A 20306-nucleotide genomic window follows, 5' to 3' on the forward strand; every position below is an offset into this window, starting at 1 on the left:
TCAGGAAACTCTCTAAGAATATAAAGTGTTCAAAAGGTGCCCATCTGCAAGAAAAAGAAAAGTTTTTACTGGAATTCTCCACATTAATAAAATGGCAAGAAGAAGGGTATTGTTGCATGAAGAACACTGTCTTAGGTAATGAAAAAGACAAAAATCTTAGATACAACATTATCTCTACTTTTGAGGAATCAGTAGATAAGGCTAGAAAGTTTGGTGAAGCCAAATCAAATTCTTTGACTGTCAAACTAAGAAGCAATGTATACGAAGCTTTGAGCAGGGAACCAAAAATGATAAATTAGGCCTGTAAAAAGTTAATTTGGTAGCTCTATTTCAGACAGATTAGAATGTGAAGAGGTAAGATGTGTGGAAGAGCTATTAAAGGGCTATTGTAATAGTGTACATATAAGTGTAGAAGAAAGAGAAATGAAATAAAGGAAGGGGTCTGTGGGAGAGGGAGTTTGGAAATATTAAGAAAAGTTCATGATTAACTACAGTATTAACTAGGTATGGGAGGTGGAGGATCAAGAATGAATATGAAGTTTCCAGTCTTCATGACTGGGATGTTGGTGGTACAAGTAACAAAGTCAGGAAGGAGAACTGATGGGTGGATATGGAAAAGATAATGAGATTTATTTTCAAATGAATAGTTCTCAAACAGATTTTAAATGGCTACAATAATGAGTTTAGATATATTGATTTTTAGGGTCCTGCTGGAACAGATAAATACATAGGGATAGAAGTAAGGAGAGTAGTTGGAGCTCAAAATACAGATAAGAGTGTCATATATATACATACATACATATATATATATATATATATATATATATATATACACACACACACACACACACAACACACACACACACACACAACACACATAATGTTTAAAACTATGACAGTGAAAGAGACCACCAAGGGAAAGAATGTAAAGACATAAGAGAAAAGGCTCAAAGAAGAATTGCGGAATTTGGAAGAAGAAAAAAGGCAAAAAAGTAGTCATTAGAGAGACAGAAGGAAAACTGGGATTGTGAAATTCATGGTAGCCAAGGGAAGAAAAAGAATCGCATAGGAAAACTTAGTCAACATTGTCAAGGAGGCAGAGGGACAATAGCAATCAGGCAATTACTGGTGAGAGAACACTTTTAGTATAGGAATAGGTATTGTAAGGAATTATGGAATGAGTGAGTGATAAGAAAATGGAGTAAGTAAATGTAGAAACACTTTTTAGAAATTTTGTAGTGAGAAGTAGCTCCAGCAAGCCTCAACAGCTCAAGACGGAGAAAATAAAGGTCAGAAAATTGAAGTTAAACTTGGGCTTCAGGAAGGCTGGTATTAAAGAAAAATAATATGGCAAAAGTTTTTAGTTTCTGAAATGCTAATTAAAACATGACCATTGGTCCAAGATAGACATGCAGGTAAGTGTTCAGATGACTGATTGAGAGAACAGGAGAGGTCAGATAATCAAAAGTTAAGATGAGGGCCAAAAAATGTTCAGTAAGAATAGATAAATTTTATCAGTGAAATGTAAAACAATGGTGATCAGAGAAGGAATTCTCCAAGTTCAGATGAAACTGTTCCAAATGATGATGAATTTGAAGGTGTACCTATACCAGTGGGTAGATGAATGAGAAATGTGAAAATCAATGGAAATGACAAAATCAAGGGTTGTTTTCCATAATATTAGATGAATGATCAATGTGGAAGTTAAAATTATCAAGGACACTAGCAAGGAGTGGCATAGAGAGGAAAATCATAAGCCAGGTGTTCAAATCATCAAGGAGTAGAAAGAATACTCAAGGACTGGGAAATGATGTGTAGGAGGGCATGAACAGGGTGGTATAACAGGGTAGTATAGACTTCAAAAGAGGAGATCCTACTGAGTGATGATGGAAAAACAATGACTGAAGAAGCACTGCTAGGGAACAGTACAACCACAATGGTGAGATGGATGAAAAGAGAGTGAACGAACAGTCAACACTGAAGAAGTGTTGTCAGTCCAAAAGGCCAAGAACTAATTAAAGAAAGAAGGTTTGGCTGTGATGGCGGAAAATATTGACAATATAGGGGAGTTTGTTCACAAAATAATTAAGAGATGGCAACAAAGACCATAAAGTAAAATTACAAATTGAATTTTCTTAGTTTACTCATACCAACTCAAATCCAGTCACTAGTATAATTGTATATATGGTTTTTATTTTAATCAATCCATCTTTTACACAGAAATTCCACTGCTAAGGTGATGAAAGATAGAAAAAATCCAAATATATAACCAACTACTTGAAGCAGCACTTATTACGGTATAGCAAAGACCTGGAAACAAAGTAGGTAACTATTGACTAGGGATTGGCTAAACAAAGTGTAAAAACAGATGTGAAAGAACATTTTTAACTATAAGAAAGGATAGAAATCAAGAATACAGGGTGTATGGTAAGATTTTGATGAAGAAATAAAAAGCAAACTTTACAGAATCAGGAAAATAATATTAATGATGACTACAACAATGGAAATGGAAAGAATAACAAGAGCATTAACACAAGTAAACAATGGTGTGAAAATATAATGACCAAGTTTGATCCTAAAAAAACCCCAAACCCCAACTTTATCTGATTTAAAGAAGGGAGTATTGGACTGACTATGTATGCAAAATACTAAATATGACATCTTATTTAACAGGTGAGTTGGTTATTTTGCTAAATTACTCTTTTTCCTGGCTTTCTTTTTTATTCTTGGTTATAGGGATGGCTTTCTAGGTGGCAGATAGAGATTGAAAGATTTGAAAATAAATAGTATTAAAATAAAGAAAATCAATACATTTTTAAAAGTCAATCAAAACAACAAAGACTTTTTAGTAAGTGATTTTGAAGAAAATCTTTTAAAAATAGAGCAACACATTATAAATACCCTGGTCTATGTCATGTCTATCTTTGCTAGGTGTTTAGCAAGGTGTCTTGAATATAGAAGATGTATAATAAATGTTTGGTAAGACAATAAGTAAAAACATCTTTCAGGCTGCCTTTTCCTTTTTTTGATGTGTTAAATTTCATTGTCAATTTTCCCCTTTCTGTTATTTTTTAACTGAAGTACTGTTTAATATATAAAAAAAATTCTTTCATTGTCCTTGTATTCAGATTTTTCCAAAACTTTTTGTTTCTCAAAGTCACAAATTATGTTTTATAAGGTTTTTTTTCTGCTAAAAATTCCAACTGAAAGTGTGTGTGTGTGTGTGTGTGTGTGTGTGTGTGCGCGCACGTGTGTGTGCAACAGAGAGAGAAAAAGAAGGCAGGGAGAGGGGGAAAGGGAGAAGAAGGGAGGGAAGGAGGGGAAGAGGGAGAGGAGAAGAAGAGGGGGAGATAGAGGGAGAGGGGGAGATAGAGAGAGGGAGAGGGAGGAAAGGGGGGGAGAGAGCAAGCGAGCAAGAGAGAGTGACAGAGAAAGAGAGAGAGAGAGAGAGAGAGAGAGAGAGAGAGAGAGAGAGAGAGAGAGAGAGAGAGAGAGAGAGGAGAGGAGAGAGAGAGGGAGAGAGAGGGAGAGAGAGAGGGAGAGAGAGGAGTATGCCTCTAAGGGAGTCAGCATTTGCTTATACATGAAGTTGTATGAAACTTAACCATTTTTTCCTTTCTGGACCTGGGTAAATAACAACTTATCTGAAAGATGTTACTGACTAGGTGAATGGAACATTATTGTATTTATAAAAGAGGGCAGCTATGTGGGTGGAGCCAATATATACTTAATGGGTGAATCAAATTTTCATATGCCTATTCATCGCCTGAAATTACTTCTGAGACTCTGAGAAAGTTCAAAAAAGAAAACTGACAAGGATTAGTCTGTTTGTATTATTATTTTTATACATGAAATAGACATGCTATGAAACTCCACTAAAAAAAATTCAACCTGCATCTTAGAAGAAATTATCATCCGAAATCATTAAAAATACAGCACTACAAAAACTAAAGCAGTAATTTGGCAACAAATTGACCTACTTCTAGTATGCACTCATTATCCCTCATTCTTTACAGAAAATGGGGCAAACACAGTGGAACATTACTAGCGAGGAAATGAATGCAGGCATGTCAGGTTTCATGTATGCTTTCATTTTCTTGTCACTGACTACTTTCAAGATAATACAGCACTGGTAGTGTGTTGGAGGATGGCAGGAAATACCCAGACACATCCATCAAACTGTCAAAGGGAGAATACTACCTGAAGAGCAGTAAGAAGACAGCCTGTCAAAGTGGCAACTAAAATATGACACTGTGGTTTAACAGACCTCTATGTATTGTGTGTTTGGGTGACCTCCTCAAAAAGCTGCCGATTATGCATAAATGAAGTTTGCACTCTAAGGAAACAGGCAGGCAAGTCTGGATGCCACTGTGACCTCGTTTCAAATTTAGCGAAGAAGTCAAACCACTTCTTGGATGCCTTCTCCAGCATCCTTCACTGCATCTGAGGATAAAAATGATGTCCACAGATTTCCAAAGTTCATATCACAGGCTAGGACTAAAATGCCTCTGTGCTGTGAGTGGATCCATATGAGCGCAGAGTGCTGTAGGAATGCTGAGGGAAATGTCAATCTGACCTATTATTATTGTTCATTTAAACAGTGGACTCACCATCCCCATTCCCAAACTAAACACTGTAGAGAAAGGGAAAGAGAGAGGGAGAGGAAGGGAGGGAGAGAGAGAGAGAGAGAATGAATTAAACACTATACTGGAACTTCTAGAGGGTGGTAAATGTGGGTGGGTAACCTCTCTGTACAACACATTGAAATGGAAATCTTGTAGTTTGTTTTTCTAATCTCATACACTATTTCCAGGCTAGTGTCTTCTAAAACTGTCTAAACTCAGGTAGATGACATTTGTTTATTTGTCATTCGTCATTTGCTATTTATCTGAAACACTGAATGAAATCAAACATAAAATTATCATTAGTTACATTATATTTTTATTTCAGCTGCTGGAACACATAAATACTTACCCATAACATATGGGCGATGGGGAAAATCAGTTTATCATTTTAAAAATAACAAAGAATAAAGAGAAGCAAGGATAGTGGACAGCTAGAAAATCATGTCTATGAAAAAAGTTGACATCCAATTGTTCAGCCCATGAAAGTGTAGGATGAGGGATCATAAGATTTTTAAAAAATAAGAAAATGCCAGTGATGATTGTTCTTTGTGTAGAGAGGAAACAGGTTTACATTTCAAGGTTATTTGGCTCCAAATTTGCCAGAAATTATGTTTAATTCTCAGAAATTACAAAGTCAGGGAGGAAGATGAACCAATTCTCTCTCACCACACAAACACATACATACATACATACCTATGCACACTTTTTTTAAACAACTAAAATACTGAGAAAATTTGAAACATGCATTCTAATCTCCGTGCTTCAAATTTTCCTATTTCTATTGAGCCAGCCTCCCAGTCACCCTGGTGAGTAACCTCAGAATCATTCTAAACTTTTCTCAGCCCCATCTTACCCTGATCTTCTATTTTTAAAAAGTTGGCAAGCCTTGTTAACTTCACTTCCATAAATTTCTTGCTTGTATGTGTCCTTTTCATTACACTTACACTGTCACTAATCTTAGCTCAGATCTATTATTCCCACCTGCACTATTTCAATAGATCATTGATTGACTTCCCAGACTCTTCTCTATCCTTTCTCCAATCCATCCTTTACACAAAATCACAAATCCTTTAGTATTCACATAATCAGGAAAAATCACTAGTTAATAAGAAATGGCAATAACATCTAAGGCAATGCAATAACAGTGTTATAACCTACTTATGCTTTTGCATAGATGTATGTTACTACCATTGTCCACTTGTTGCCTAGCTCTTTGAGGCCTAATACAGAGGCCAGAAACATGTTCACAGATTTATAGGTTAAAAATCACCAGTAGGAAAACCACTAGTGGTGAAAGTTGAGAGCTCTATCCTCTTATGAAAATAGTAGTGCTGATGGAGAAAGGTATATATCTTGTTCTTGCATTTGAAAGCTTTTTAGAGCTGTATTTCTTTAGTACACAGAAATACACTGATTGATGATCTGAATTATAGTGCTTATAATTTTCTATTTAAAAAAAATGTATTGCATAGTCTTAAGATTGAGTTCAGGGTTTTAAAGGCCAAATAGCAACATATGAACACCATATCAAAGACAATATATCCATAATTTTAATAAAATAAATCTGAGTCATTCTATTTTCTCTGATTTTTCTGTGATCACAACAGTTCTCAAAACATTTTTCCTTTTAATTTTTCATTTCTTCTCATAAGTCCTCACATTTATGTCCTTTCTCTATAATTTGCTTCTCTCTGATAGATTCTGTTACAGTACTGATATCATCTGTAAGCAGATCATTCTCAAATCTATAAACCTAGACTTTGACTTATTTCTTGGGTCATTTTAAATCATTCAGGGTCTGCTGAACAGTATGTTGATTGGAATGGAGAAAGCAGACAGTGAAAGTTCCCTGGGGCTGGCCTGGTGAGAAAGATGAAATGTAAAGGAATTGTAGAATGGGGACTCGTGAATGGGTGGAATGTGGGGTTAAGACTTGGAGGGTAGGCACAGTGAAGCCAGAAAGAGATTGATAGACTGGGAGGATACTGAGGGAATGAGGAAATGGAGATGAGGATGGGGAGCTAATTAAGCAGAGTAACTGGGTGGGGAAAGTGACCTGGGAAAATTCCGGAGTCTGACATTCTGTGAAGGTGGGACAATTTTGAATAATGACTGAAGTCTAAGCTGTGGATGTGCTGGTGAATTAAGTAGAATGAAGATAAAAGTCAATGGAATTCAGGAAGTCAAGGCAACAAGCATTTATTAAGTGCCTTCTATGTGTCAAACACTGTGCTAAATGCTAGGGATACAGAGAAAGGCAAAAATTATTCATGCCTTCAGAGTGCTTACAGCCTAATGGGGGAGATGTGGAAACAATTATGAACAAACAAGATATATAATTACAGAAGGAGGGATGTTTTAAAAATTTATTTTAGTTTTCAACATTCACTTCCGTAAGATTTTAGTTCCAAATTTTCTCCCCATCTCTCTCCTCACCCCAAGACAGTGTACATTCTGAATACCCCTTTCCCCCAATCTGCCCTCCTTTCTATCACCCCGGCCTTCTCTTATTACATTCCCCTTCTATTTTCCTGTAGAGCAGGATAGATTTCTATACATTATTGCCTATATCTTATTTCCCAGTTGCATATAAAAACAATTTTTAACATTTGTTTTTAAAACTTTGGGTTCCAAATTCTCTTATTTCCTCCCTCCCCACCCACCCTCATTGAGAAGGCAAGCAACTCAACACAGGCTATACATGTGCAATCATGCAAAACACCTCCATAATAGTCATGTTGTGAAAAAATAACCATATTTCCCTTCATTGTATCCTGCCCCCCCATTTGGTCTATTCTCTCCTTTGACCCTGTCCCTCCTTAAAAGTGTTTGTTTCTGATTACCTTCTCTCCCAATCTGCCCTCCCTTCTATCATACCCCCCTCTTATCCCCTTCCCCCCTATTTTCCTGTAGGGTAAGATGGATTTTCACACCCAATTGAGTGTGTATATTATTCCCTCCTTAAACCAAATCCAATGAGAGTAAGATTCACTCATTCCCTCTTACCTCCCCCTACTTCCCCTCTACTGTAAAAGCTTTTTCTTGTCTGTTTTATGTGAGATAATTTACCCCATTCTACCTCTTCCTTTCTCCTTCTCCTTGTACAAGCCTCTATCACCCCTTAATTTTATGTTTCAGATATCATCCCTTCATATTCAACTCACCCTATGCCCTCTGTCTATATATATTCCCTCCAACTATCCTAATAAGGAGAAAGGTCTCATGAGTTACAAATATCATTTTTCCATGTAGGAATGTAAACAGTTCAACTTTAATAAGTCCCTTATGATTTCTCTTTCCTGTTTACTTTTTTCATGCTTCTCTTGAGTCTTGTATTTGAAAGTCAATTGTTCTATTTAGCTTTGGTTTCTCAAGAGTGTATTAAATTCCTCTGTCAGTGAACATCAATTTTTTTTTCCCATCGTTGATTACACTCAGTTTTGCTGGGTAGGCTATTCTTGGTTTTAATCCTAGTTCCTTTGTTCTCTGGAATGTCATATTCTAAGCCCTCTGATCCCTTAATGTAGAAGCTGCTAAATCATGTATTATCCTGATTGTGTTTCTACAATATTTCTGGCTGCTTGCAATATTTTCTCCTTGGCCTAGGAACTCTGGAATTTGGCTATAACATTCCTGGGAGTTTTCCTTTGGGGATCTCTTTTAGGAGGTGATCAGAGGATTCTTTCAATTTCTATTTTACTCTCTGGTTTTAGAATATCAAGGCAGTTTTCCTTAATAATTTCTTAAAAGATGATGTCCAGGCTCTTTTTTTTGATCATGGCTTTCAGGTAGTGCAAAAGTTTGTTAAGTTATCTCTCCTGGATCTGTTTTCCAGGTCAGTTGTTTTTCCAGTGAGATATTTCATATTGCCTCCTATTTTTTTATTCTTTTGGTTTTGTTTTATAATTTCTTGATTTCTGATGGAGTCATTAGTTTCTATTTGCTCCATTTTAATCTTTAAGGAATTATTTTCCTCGGTGAGCTTTTGGACCTCCTTTCCCATTTGGCCAATTCTGCTTTTTTAAAGCATTCTTCTCTCCATTCGCTTTTGCCATTTGGGTTAATCTATTTTTAAGGTGTTATTTTCTTCAGTAATTTTTTGAGTCTCCTTTAGCAAGTTATTGACTTGTTTTTCATGATTTACTTGCATCATTCTCATTTCTCTTCCCAATTTTTCCTCCACTCCTCTTACTTGATTTTCAAAATCCTTTTCTGAGCCTTCCTATGACCCGAGACCAATTCATATTTTTCTTGGAGGCTTTGGATGTAGGAGCTTTGACTTTGTTGTCTTCTTCTGGTTGAATGTTTTGATCTTCTTTGTCACCAAAGTAAGAGTCTATAGTCTGAGGGCCTTTTTAATACTGTTTGCTCATGTTCCCCACCAATTACCTGACCTTTACAATCTTTGTTAAGGTAGGGCCTTGCTTCTACTATGGAGAGCATACTATCCCAATCTTCAGCTGTTTCAGAGATACTTCTAGGGACCTGTAAATTTTCAGTTCTTCCAAGGTGGTATGATCAAAGGAAAGGTGTTTACTCCTTTCCTGGCCTGCGCTTTTTGTTGTTGTTGTTGTTGCTTTTAGGCAATTGGGGTGAAGTGACTTGCCCAGGGTCACACAGCTAAGAAATGTCTAGTGTTTGGTCTGAGGCCGGATTTGAACTCAGGTCCTCCTGACTTCAGGGCTGGTGTTCTATCCACTGCACCACCTACCTGCCCCCTGGCCTGCACTCTTTTCCTGGCTCATAGGCACTCTTTTCTGCCTTTGATCTGTAAGGAGGATTCCCTCTTGGCCACCACAAGCTATGCCAGTCCAGGCATAACTGCAGGACCACCACCTAGGACTGTGATCCATATCCAAGCACAGGCAAAACAAGAGAATCCTGCCTCAGCACCAACAATGAGATTCCTGCAATCCCCCTGTGACAGCAGCTTGATCCCCCCCAGTCTGTGGTTCAAGAGCTCTGAAAGCAGCTGCCGCTCTGGGGTTGCCCCAGGACTGGGGCTAAGCCAAGCCAAGCTCCTTTCTCACCAAGGTCTGACAGACCTTTCCTAGTGACCTTCTAAGCTGTCTTTGGAGTTTGTGGGTTGAGAAGTTTAGAAACCACAAAGCTGCCTGTGATTCAGTCGGCTGAGGCCTGGTCTTTGCCTGCATGCCCCAGGCTGAACTGCACTCTTCTCCCAGCCCAGCACAACAGACCTTTCCCATCAACCAACCAGATTGCTTTGGGCTAGAAATTTGTTTCACTCTGTCTTTTTGTGCTCTAGACTTTATTTAGAGCCATTTTTAACAGATATTTGGAGGGGTTTAGGGGAGAGGTCAAGCAAGTCACTGCTTTAACTCTGCCATCTTGGCTCCCCCCCCCCCCGTCAAGGAGGGATTTTGAGATGAGACTAGGAAGCCAGGAGGCACAGATGAGAAGAGACAGAATTTTCAGCATGGGCGACAGCCAGTGAAAATATATAGATCTGGGAAATGGACAGTCTTGTGCTAGGAAAGTTGCGCAATTATGAATACAGGGTATCAGTCATTTATACATGATTGAGGTTAAAAACACTCAAGAAGACCACAGGGAGTTTTATATATTCCAAGGAAGTAAAAGACAGGAAAGTCCCATATACAACAATATATTTATTTATTTAGCAACACTTTTGTATGTGAGCAAAGGCCTGAGAACAAAGTAAATGTGTATCAGTTTTGGAATGGCTAAATAAAGTACGGTACACGAATACAGTTCATTATTAGTATATCATAAGAAACGATGAATAGGAAGAAATCAGAAAAGCATAAGAAACCTTATATGAACTGCTGAAGAAATAATATGTACAATGATTAATCAATCAATAAACATTTATTAAGTTTATGTTCCAGGAGGCAGCTGGGTAGCACAGTAGTTAGTACCATGCCTGGAGTCAGGAAGACCTGATTTCAAATTCAGCCACAGACACTTACTAGCTGTGTGACCCTGGACAAGTCACTTAACCCCGTTTGCCTCATTCTCATCTGTATAATGATCTGGAGAAGAAAGTGGCATTCCAGTATCTTTTCCAAGAAAGCCTCAAATGAGGTCATAAAGAATTGGACTCAACCTGACTAAAACAAATTATATATCAGAGGCACCGTGCTAAGGACTGGGGATACAAAAAGAGACAAGAGACAGTCTCTGCCCTCAAGGAGCTTATAATATAATGATTACCGAAATGCTAAAAGAAACCCCTCAAAACTTAAAGCTGTAATTATAATGCCCAAGAAGACTTGAACAAGAGAAGAGTTGAGTCATTGTACTTCCATGAACTCTTTGAGTGGGGGGAGGTGGGGAAAGAGAATTGTATACAATGTCATACAGGTAAAGTGTTGGTTGCTTCTGATGAATTATTTTTTCCTTTTAAAAATTCTGTTAAAAGAGCTGGATTGCTGTGCAAGGAAGGGAAGAAGTATATATTTGGATGTGAAAGTGGTGTGAAAACAAAAGATATTAAAACGTTTTTAAAAGATCAGAAGGCAGAGATGAGTAGCCAGTTTCTTAAACTTTTTTTTGCTTCCCCCTCCCCCCCACCCTAGAAGGTCAAGGGTACCATAAATAGAAATAAGTGGACTTTAATAGCAACTAAACTAAGGATATTATAAGCAGATATCACAGACTTAAAAAGAGAGAGAGACAACTATGGAGTGATGATGGAAGAGAAATAGTCTAGAACAAACACCGAAAAATCAACAGCACACTAAATCTATTTCTCCTAGTCTGACAGCTTTGTGTTCTAAGGGAAGTATGAGGAGTTCACTATTCTCATAACCTTGTAGTAATATTTCACTTCTCACTACCCTCTATGCACCAAACATATTATGCTATCAAGTCTTGTCATTTCTTCCTGGACAGACCTCTCCCACATCTATCCTTCCATCTCTACTACTATTGCCAAAACATAACCTCACAGATCTCTGTTTTAAGTTATTCTTACTCTCCATCTAAATCTTAACTAAATAAATCTATCTACCTAGTATATTGCTCTACTTATATTAAACTTTTCAAAAGGTGGCTTCACTATCTACAATCTTCAACTGTTCAGCATCAATTCTTACTAAAAGTGACTGTTTTGATCTCTCATTTACCTTTTTACAAGTGTGTATAACTCCACGGGGATAAACTTTGCCATTGATCTTTTGGTCTTTCCAAGACTTTGCATTAAAAAAAAAAACAACAACACAAAACTTGTCCTATATACTTAGAAAACATATGCTGTAGTCCAAATTGCATCTCTCAGGGATCTATTAATGTATGTCAAAAACAAAGTTTATTTTGTTCAACAAAGGTTTGCTCAAGCAGATAACACTTGATTTGATTTTGTTTTACTTCTACAAATGTTTGTTTTACTGACAAATTATTTCAAAACATGGGATTGTTTTGTGGAGGTAATGGACCAGGAAGGAGTCTGAACATCTGAGCTCTAATTTGAGTTTAGTCACTTAAAATCTGTGTGAATTTAAGTTGTTTAAATGCTCTGAGCTTCAGTTCTTGTAGAATAAGGATAATATTTGCCCTACTTAACTTAGAGGGAAACCACAATGATCAAAGAGTAAAACCCTTTAAAACGCTATGAAACCTACAAAATATTGTGTGAATTTAAGATAGCATTATTCATTCTTTTTAAAATATTTTGGGGGCAGCTAAGTGGTGCAGTGGATAGAGCACTGGCCTTGGAGTCAGGAGGGCATGAGTTCAAGTCTGATCTCACACACTCACTAGCTATGTGACCCTGGACAAGTCACTTAACCCTGATTGCCTCAGGAAAAAAAATTCTTTTTTTTTGTTATGTTTTAACTTCTAATCTGTCTCCCTCCACCCCTTCCTACTACACTAGAGAAGAACATCATTTGACACAGTTTTATAATTATATGTAAAAATCATACTTCTATTTATCATTTCTTTCTCTAAAGGTGGATAGCATCTTCCTTCATAGGCACTTTGTAGTTGATTTTAGTATTAATCAATAATTATTCTTCAAACAACATTGCTGTTATTGTACACATAGTTCTTTTGGTTCTGCTTATTTTACTTTTCATTATTTCATGCAAGTTTTTCCAGGTTTTTCTAAAATCAACCAGCTCATCATTTCTTATAGCACAATAATATTCCATCACAAACATATACCACAACTTATTTAGCCATTCCCCAATTGACGAGCATCTCCTAAATTTTCAGGTCTTTGCCATCATAAAGAGAGCTGCTATAAATATTTTAGAACATATAGGTTCTTTTCCTTTCTCCCCGATCACCTTGGGAAACATACCTAATAGTGGTATTGCTGGTTCAAAGGTTATACCCAGTTTTATAACTCTTTGGGCATAATTCTAGCTCTTCAAAATGGTTGGATCAGTTCACAGTTCCACCAACAGTATATTAGTGTCCCAGTGATTAATTCTTAAAACACAAATTGCATTCCTTTTTCTCTCCTTATCCTCAAATAAGCTATACTTACTCAGTGTATATTTTACAGTATATATGTTTATATGTTTGTATATGTGTGTGTATAGATAGATAGGTAGGTAGATAGGTAGGTAGGTAGATAGATAGATGGATATGAATATCTGCTGAAATGCTTTTGGAAATGTTAATGTCCTGACACCTAACTCCTCCTCTACCTCACCACAAATTCTTTCTTTATCAACATAACCATAAACATCTTGGCTTTTCATCACTAAGCACCAAATGCTTGGGGTTGATTAGTTAACCAGTAAGTACGGAGAATCTAGAGTTCTAAGAAAAGTAAGGGTTGTTGTTTACAACCAAAGCTAACAATTGTGGGTGATTCTATAGAAATAGTATTGAACTATACCTGTAAGCAAGCTGGAGCTCTGCCCTGGGGTTTGTTGACATCCACAGCTACCAGCTGCCATCCTCCAGCAGCATCTTCATGAAACATCTTCAAGGCAAAAAAAAAAAAGAAAGAAAAGGAGAAACAAGGATACAATCATATTAATAGGTAAATATACCAGGTCAAGACTCTATCTTTTCATATAAGTTCAGTTTTGCGCTATGTAAATTTATGAATATGCAAATATTCATCATGATGTTGCTTACCATTTTAATTTCTAGCACTGTTATTTTAAATCAATGTGAAAATTATATTTTAGCTATCACATATAAAGCTCATTATTATAAGTATATCCCAGTAATGCAGAAAATAGGTGAAGGTAAATAAATCAAGCTGAACGTTCCAATGCCATTAATTAGGAGTACAGGTAATATGAAGCCAATAAAATGTAGTTGTCACAAATTTCCTAAAAGAATCTTCCCTCTTGAGATACAGGGCGGAACAAATCTAAGGTCTCTTTGGGGATATATGTGATTAGGTATAGAGGCTGATCTTAAAGGTAGGAAATTGACACTGCTATCAGTAGCAAAAAGAAAGAGTATTCAAAATAAGCCAAAACTGGGCTGTTGAGCTGAAATTGTATGCATGTTTCAGAAACAAGCAGTTACTTTTGACCAACTAGTCTTAGTTGTGTTTCTCAACACCAGGGAATAATATCTCTTGCTTCTCAAATCTACACATTGAGTCTCAAATGCATTTTCATTAATTTTAGAGGCCCTGGTTAAACCCACCACAACCACTGCTTCTTCTAACAAATATCTCACCTTTTAAATAGGTACCTGGTAGAAAGAATTATTACCCATTTACATTTTTTCCCACCAATATTTTCTCCTCTTAGTCCTCTAATGAAATAATAATTTTTATTTTACTAATCAAAGGTATTTTATAACAAAAGGAGCTAACATTTTATCATCTCTATTATAGAACACCATTTAAAAATGTAAATGTTTTTTCTGCCTCATATACTTACATCCTTGTGTTAAACTGCCCCTTTATTCACTAGTGGAGTAAAAGAGGAAATATGAGAAGGTATGATATTCCATAATTCTCATATCCCATAACATAGGGTAAACATCTGATAGTAGGTCATCTGAATAGTTTGACTGTATTAAAAGGCAAATAGTTGTTGCAGAGGTTGTAAAGTGTGAATGACACAATTCAGAGATGATCTAGGCCTCAGAAGAATATCTAGGACTGTGAATGTATGTGTATGTGTGTGTGTGTGTGTGTGTGTGTGTGTGTGTGTGCATGTTCACTTGCTAAGATACAATATAACTATAGCAATTATTTACATCATGTAGCTCTGCCTAAATATGTCAGAAACACTGTTAATTCTATCTGTCCAGTCATAGGCTTCATTTCTTTTTAGTAGGAAACAAGTCAATTTACAAGTTATACTCTGGGAAAGAATCATGAACAACCCATTCTTCTGTAACTCTGAGACCATATAAGCTGACCAGAAATCTCTTTCTTCAAAGTCATCGAACAAACTCCAGTTCCCTTCTAAGGACAAAAGGCCAAACCAATCCTGTCAATCATAAGCAAAAAACCCTCTGTTGATATATCCTGTGTTCTCTTATCATGGCCCCAAGATCCCTGGGGTACCTATTTTCTTTGATCAGCAGCAGACTAATTTTCTGTGTTAAATTAATTTTTCCATTGGACAAAAATCAAATAAATCAATTTAATCATCAGTAATAGTATGCTGCCAAGGTCACTTCTTTGTGTGAAATGAAGGGAAGGACATGCAAATGTGTTCAGTTTCTGTCTCGTCTTTCAAATCAAGAGTGAGGTTTTGATCATCTGGGGCAGAAATGAATGAATGCAGCTTTTCTAAGGTCATCTAAGCAGAGTCTCTGCAATAACTGTTTGCAAAGCAGGCCCTGGGCAGCTTCTAGGCATTCTCTCAGTTGTTATTAGAGGTAAGTAATTGCATAGTGGTTACAGCATTGGACCTGGAGTCAGGAAGACCTGAGCTCAAATCTGGCCCTAGACACTTACTAGCTATGTGACTTTAGGCAAATCACTTAACCCCTGTTTGCTTCAGTTTCCTCAATTATAAAATGAGGGCAATAATAACAACCTAGTTTGCAGGGTTGTTGTGAAGGTTAAATGAGGTAATATTTGGAAAAAGAGCTTAGCACAGTGCCTGGCACATAGAAGGTACTAATTAAATGCTTATTCCTATTCCCTCCCCTTCCCCTATACAACTCTTCTTCACTTAAGGGCAGGTTTGCTGCAAAAGTAGAGTGATAAAATCAGTCCAATAAGAAGCTAAATATGGAGCCAAAAAGAAGTAACTGTTTATTGATGATATCTGTACTATATACCAAACATTAAAAATGTTTTGTGCTTTTAAAAAAAATTGGTGTAATTTTCCAAACCCATCCCATGACCACTGAATACTTTTATTAGGACCATTAACTTCAACCCTATAGGGACATAAAAGATTACAGTTGTTAGGGATTAATAGTAATGGGTGATGGAATTCAAAGCTATTTAGGAAATATTTGGGGTGGGATGGAGGGGTTGGGTTCAACGAATATATGGGGAAAAAATAATGAAGAGCTATGTGGGGGTAATGTACAGAAGGATTACTTGAAGAGAAAGCCAACTAGAAAAAACAAACATAGTGGGGAAAATGGATAAATACAAAGTGAAAATTTTAGTTTATTCATAGCAAGAAATAAAATCATGTCTCTCTCTTACTTGTAAGAACAATCTCATTTTCCTTCTCATGTATATGTGTGTATACATATACATATACATATATATGTGTGTGTGTATATATGTATACACATATATACATACCTATATGTGTGTATATATGTATACACATATATACATACCTATATGTGTGTATATATGTATACACATATATACATACCTATATGTGTGTATTATCTTTCAAGTCATAAATATGTTGGAGATCTTTTAAGAAATTAATCATCTGGAAACTGAATGTAGTCGTAAGTTACACAAGCTAATGAGGGTGGATATATAGCTCAACTTCATTATTAAATAATATATTTAAAAACTATTTTACTGTCCCAAACTATTTTATAATATAATATATAAACATGTAATACAATATAATATGTAACATAAAATATATAAATAATAAATTAATGAGTATATTAAATAATATATTCAACTTCCCTAAATTTAATTCTCTTTTTTCACTTTCCATGACTGAACTATTATCCTGTTCCTATGACTCCTTATTACAACCTAGATTCTCCTCACACCGAATGCTATAAAGGACATTCCTAGTCATTGCACTCACTAAAGTGATTTCAAATATTTTTCATATGTATGTATACATATAATAAGTATTAGAATATATTATGACATAACATGTTTTCTAATATATGTATATTAAGTAATTTTCTAATATATATTTCTAATGTGTTTTCATGTGGAGACGTATCTCTTAAATTGCTATAAACTTTAATTTTTTAAAGCAAGCTTTTTGTCTTAAAACTTAAAGTGGTACACGTATTCCTTTTGGTGGAGGAAGTAGTTTTCCTTATCAAAATACTTTCCCTTTTCTATTCTATTATTACACTTTTATACTGAAGTTGAACAGAATATTAAAGGGTACAGAAACTACCTTTTACATTTTAATGTCTTAGTAATGGCATTATCAAGATCTCTTGGTGGGAATGGTAGGATTAATAAGAACAATCTCATTTCCCTTCTCTCCTCTCATTCTTTTACTTCTTCCCCTTTCCACTTCCAGACTTTCTATATTAGCTCTCATGAATCTCTCATAGAATGTAACTTCTAATTCTTATGACCCAGAGATGGTCCCTTCTATTGTTGGAAAAATATACTGCATATACTATCCGTGATAAACCTACTAACAATTGCTGTTTCCTTACCCCTAAACCCATCATATGCCACTCTACATCCCATGCCAGATTTTGGGTATGGAGGCAGTGCTTAGTAAGTGTAGGGCCAGAGGTAGATCAAACCTTATAAATAAAAACTGGAACTGAAGTATGTTTCTAAATTGGAGCAGATAATAACAGATATTAGTATAACTCTTTTAAAGTAAACAAATTTACATGCAGTATTTTCTTTGAGCTTCACAAATGCTTTGTGTAGTAGGTATTGGTAACCCTGTTTTACAGACAAGTAAATTCAGGTAAGTGACTTGTTCTCGGTAAGTACTGGGCACAGGATTTGAACTGAGGTATTCCTGTGGCCCCAAAAAGAACTGTAAAACACTGACCCTAAAGATCTACCATATCCACAGAAGCGTCAGACTCCTTATTCCTACCATGAATTTGCTCAGTGATTGCTAGCAAAGCCATCCATCCTGCAGAGGTTGTGTTAACTCATTCATTTGAATAAATGGTGTGACTTGAGGGATACTTTATGGATATCAAGTTTGCTTCTGAGTCCAAGTTTTACATCCCAATGGGAGGAACCAAGCATTTAATTGAACTGTGTATAAATAGTGTGGGTCTTCTTGGTAGAAGAAGGAAATCGTCCTATCATAGAGACTCATCTTAACATCAGACCTACCCCCATAAGGACATGTTACTTATACATAGCCAATTATCATTCCTATCTCACTTTCTGCATCTCTGCTGAAGATTAATCAAGCATTCTCACTGTTTTCATTTCATCAGGAAACAATCACTTTTGTTCACTACCCAAGTGTTGTAAAATCAGTTTCCATCTCATTCTTCTAGTTTTTTATTTTGTTTTATTTGTTTTGTTTACTGACCTCCAGGAGTTTTTTTGTTAGATCATTGACTACAGAAGACTAGGTTTTTGGCTGTGAGAATATGAATAAAAAATGGCTGTTATATATTTTTTAAAAGTAGGGACAGTCTTGTGACTACCTTTTGTCTCCAGCAGTGAGCATTAAAGACAATTACATCTAAGCTACAAAGTCTCAGTCCCCTTTGTCTGACAAATATGTAATTTACTTCTCCCAACCCCCAACAAGCCTCTAACAGAGAAAGTTTACTCAGTTAAGAATATGATGGCAAATTGATAGGTTCCCTTTTTAATTTGCTTAAAGCATTCTTTAAAGGATACTTCAGAAATTCAAATACTCCAGAGCTAAAAGAGAGGAAGAAAGCCACCCTCCATTTTTGAAACAAATTTGGGCTTATGAGATAATGCCCACCATTCTCTTGTTTGTTTGTTTTGTTTAGTTTTTGTCAGAGGCTTCTTTATGACTTAGCATGAGTAGAAAACTTGATTGCTTGTGAAAAGGAGCGTTAATTGCTTTAAGTGGGGCTCACGTATAGATTTTTTCCCCCTCCAAAGATCACAGAGGTAATAAATCTACAACAAATGCATTTTTTTCTATGCTATACCTTGTAGTGAGCATGAGGACCACTTGCCATGCTGCTCCTAAGGAGGTGGGAAGGAAGGAAGGAAGGAAGGGCTGGTTGCTAGGCAGTGTAAATAGCGTTTTTTTTGTAACAGGCTGAAATACATGTATTTCTGTTGCTTAGCAACTGAGTCCACAGCAGTAGCTTTTTTTAAATCTAGATTTCCCTCAAATTTTTGTATTATTTCCTCTGTTGAATTTCAAGATGTTTTCCAATTGATTTAACAACTTTCTCTGCCTCTTTGCCACAGAAGTATTTGACCCAGCTCTGGCTTCTTTCCTTATCTTTTATTTTTTGTAGAAAATGTGTACTAGGTTATAATTCCAAATAAAAAACCTATGCCGAGAGGTGCTTTTGGATAACAGTTAATTTCTAATTATAGTATTTACCTTATAATATTATGGCTGATTAAGCAATTGTGTATGCAGCCATTTTAAATAATTTCTTAGGTACATTTGAATGTAAGATCTATGAGCAGGTTCATACTGTAATATTACTGCAATTTGTTTCTTAGCACATGCAGCAAAAATATACACAACTCCTTGAGTATATCTTGTTTGTCCCAATAGTAATTCTAAAGCCTAAATGGAACACATTTTAAGCTTCACAGCAGAGACAGGTTAGTATAGCACTAAACATTATACATTCTTAACTTCTTACTTTGAAGTTGACAGGTATGTTATTTACCTTCTTGAATTCAATTTGGATAATATTTGCCCATGTACAAATTTTTAAAGTTCTATGTAAAAGTAATAATTCTGCTCATGAATGGTATTATACCTAAATCAATAAGCAGGAAAAGTCTGCTTTTAGTAATTTAAGGCAGTGTCTGGTAGTTAATATTTTGGAAGGCATGTGAAATATTTCAAAGAAAAAATGTACTTTGGATCTTTGACAAAAAAGTCATCCTTAATTGCCTTAAAGAAGTTTATTTTATAATTCAAGATAAGAAATAATGGTTCCCTTGGAGTACTGCTCATTTTATTCCTGTATTTTTCACATCTTCATAATTTCTCTCTCTCTCTCTCTCTCTCTCTCTCTCTCTCTCTCTCTCTCTCTCTCTCCTTCTCTCTTCTCTCTCTCTCTCACACACACACACACACACACACACACAAATATGCTAAAAAGAAATAAGAAAAATAAAAAGCTATATTATCTATTTCCTTTCCCTTTATGTTAGGAGATGACATAATTTCTAGGTCTTCTTTCTGTTTGTCTGAAAAAAAAAAGCCTGGACCTGAAATACCATCACATTTAATATCCGTGCTCCTGTTGGTTTTAGCAAAGAGGCAATCAAGCATAATGGATAGGTTTCTAGATTTAGAGTCAGGAAAATATGGGCTTAAATCCCACCTTAGGTAATTCACTAGCTGTGTGAACCTAGTCATATCACTCAGTTTTTCTGAGTCTGTTTAGTCATCTGCAAAATGGGAATAATAATGGTACCTACCT

The 20306-nt window shown here is 35.9% G+C and overlaps 1 protein-coding gene across 1 annotated transcript in view; it reads right to left on the reverse strand.

Moving 5' to 3' along the window:
- The window catches only part of NALCN (sodium leak channel, non-selective), a 516511-nt gene that overhangs the window by 264386 nt on the left and 231819 nt on the right, over window positions 1-20306 (reverse strand). Inside the window, 1 exon segment of the mRNA XM_020964043.2 lies at window positions 13459-13545. Within this exon segment, the coding sequence (XP_020819702.1) occupies window positions 13459-13545 (87 nt within the window).

This window comes from Phascolarctos cinereus, unplaced genomic scaffold (genome assembly GCF_003287225.1).
Source record: "Phascolarctos cinereus isolate Bilbo 61053 unplaced genomic scaffold, phaCin_HiC Scaffold_7;HRSCAF=346, whole genome shotgun sequence".
Taxonomy (NCBI): Eukaryota; Metazoa; Chordata; class Mammalia; order Diprotodontia; family Phascolarctidae; genus Phascolarctos; species Phascolarctos cinereus.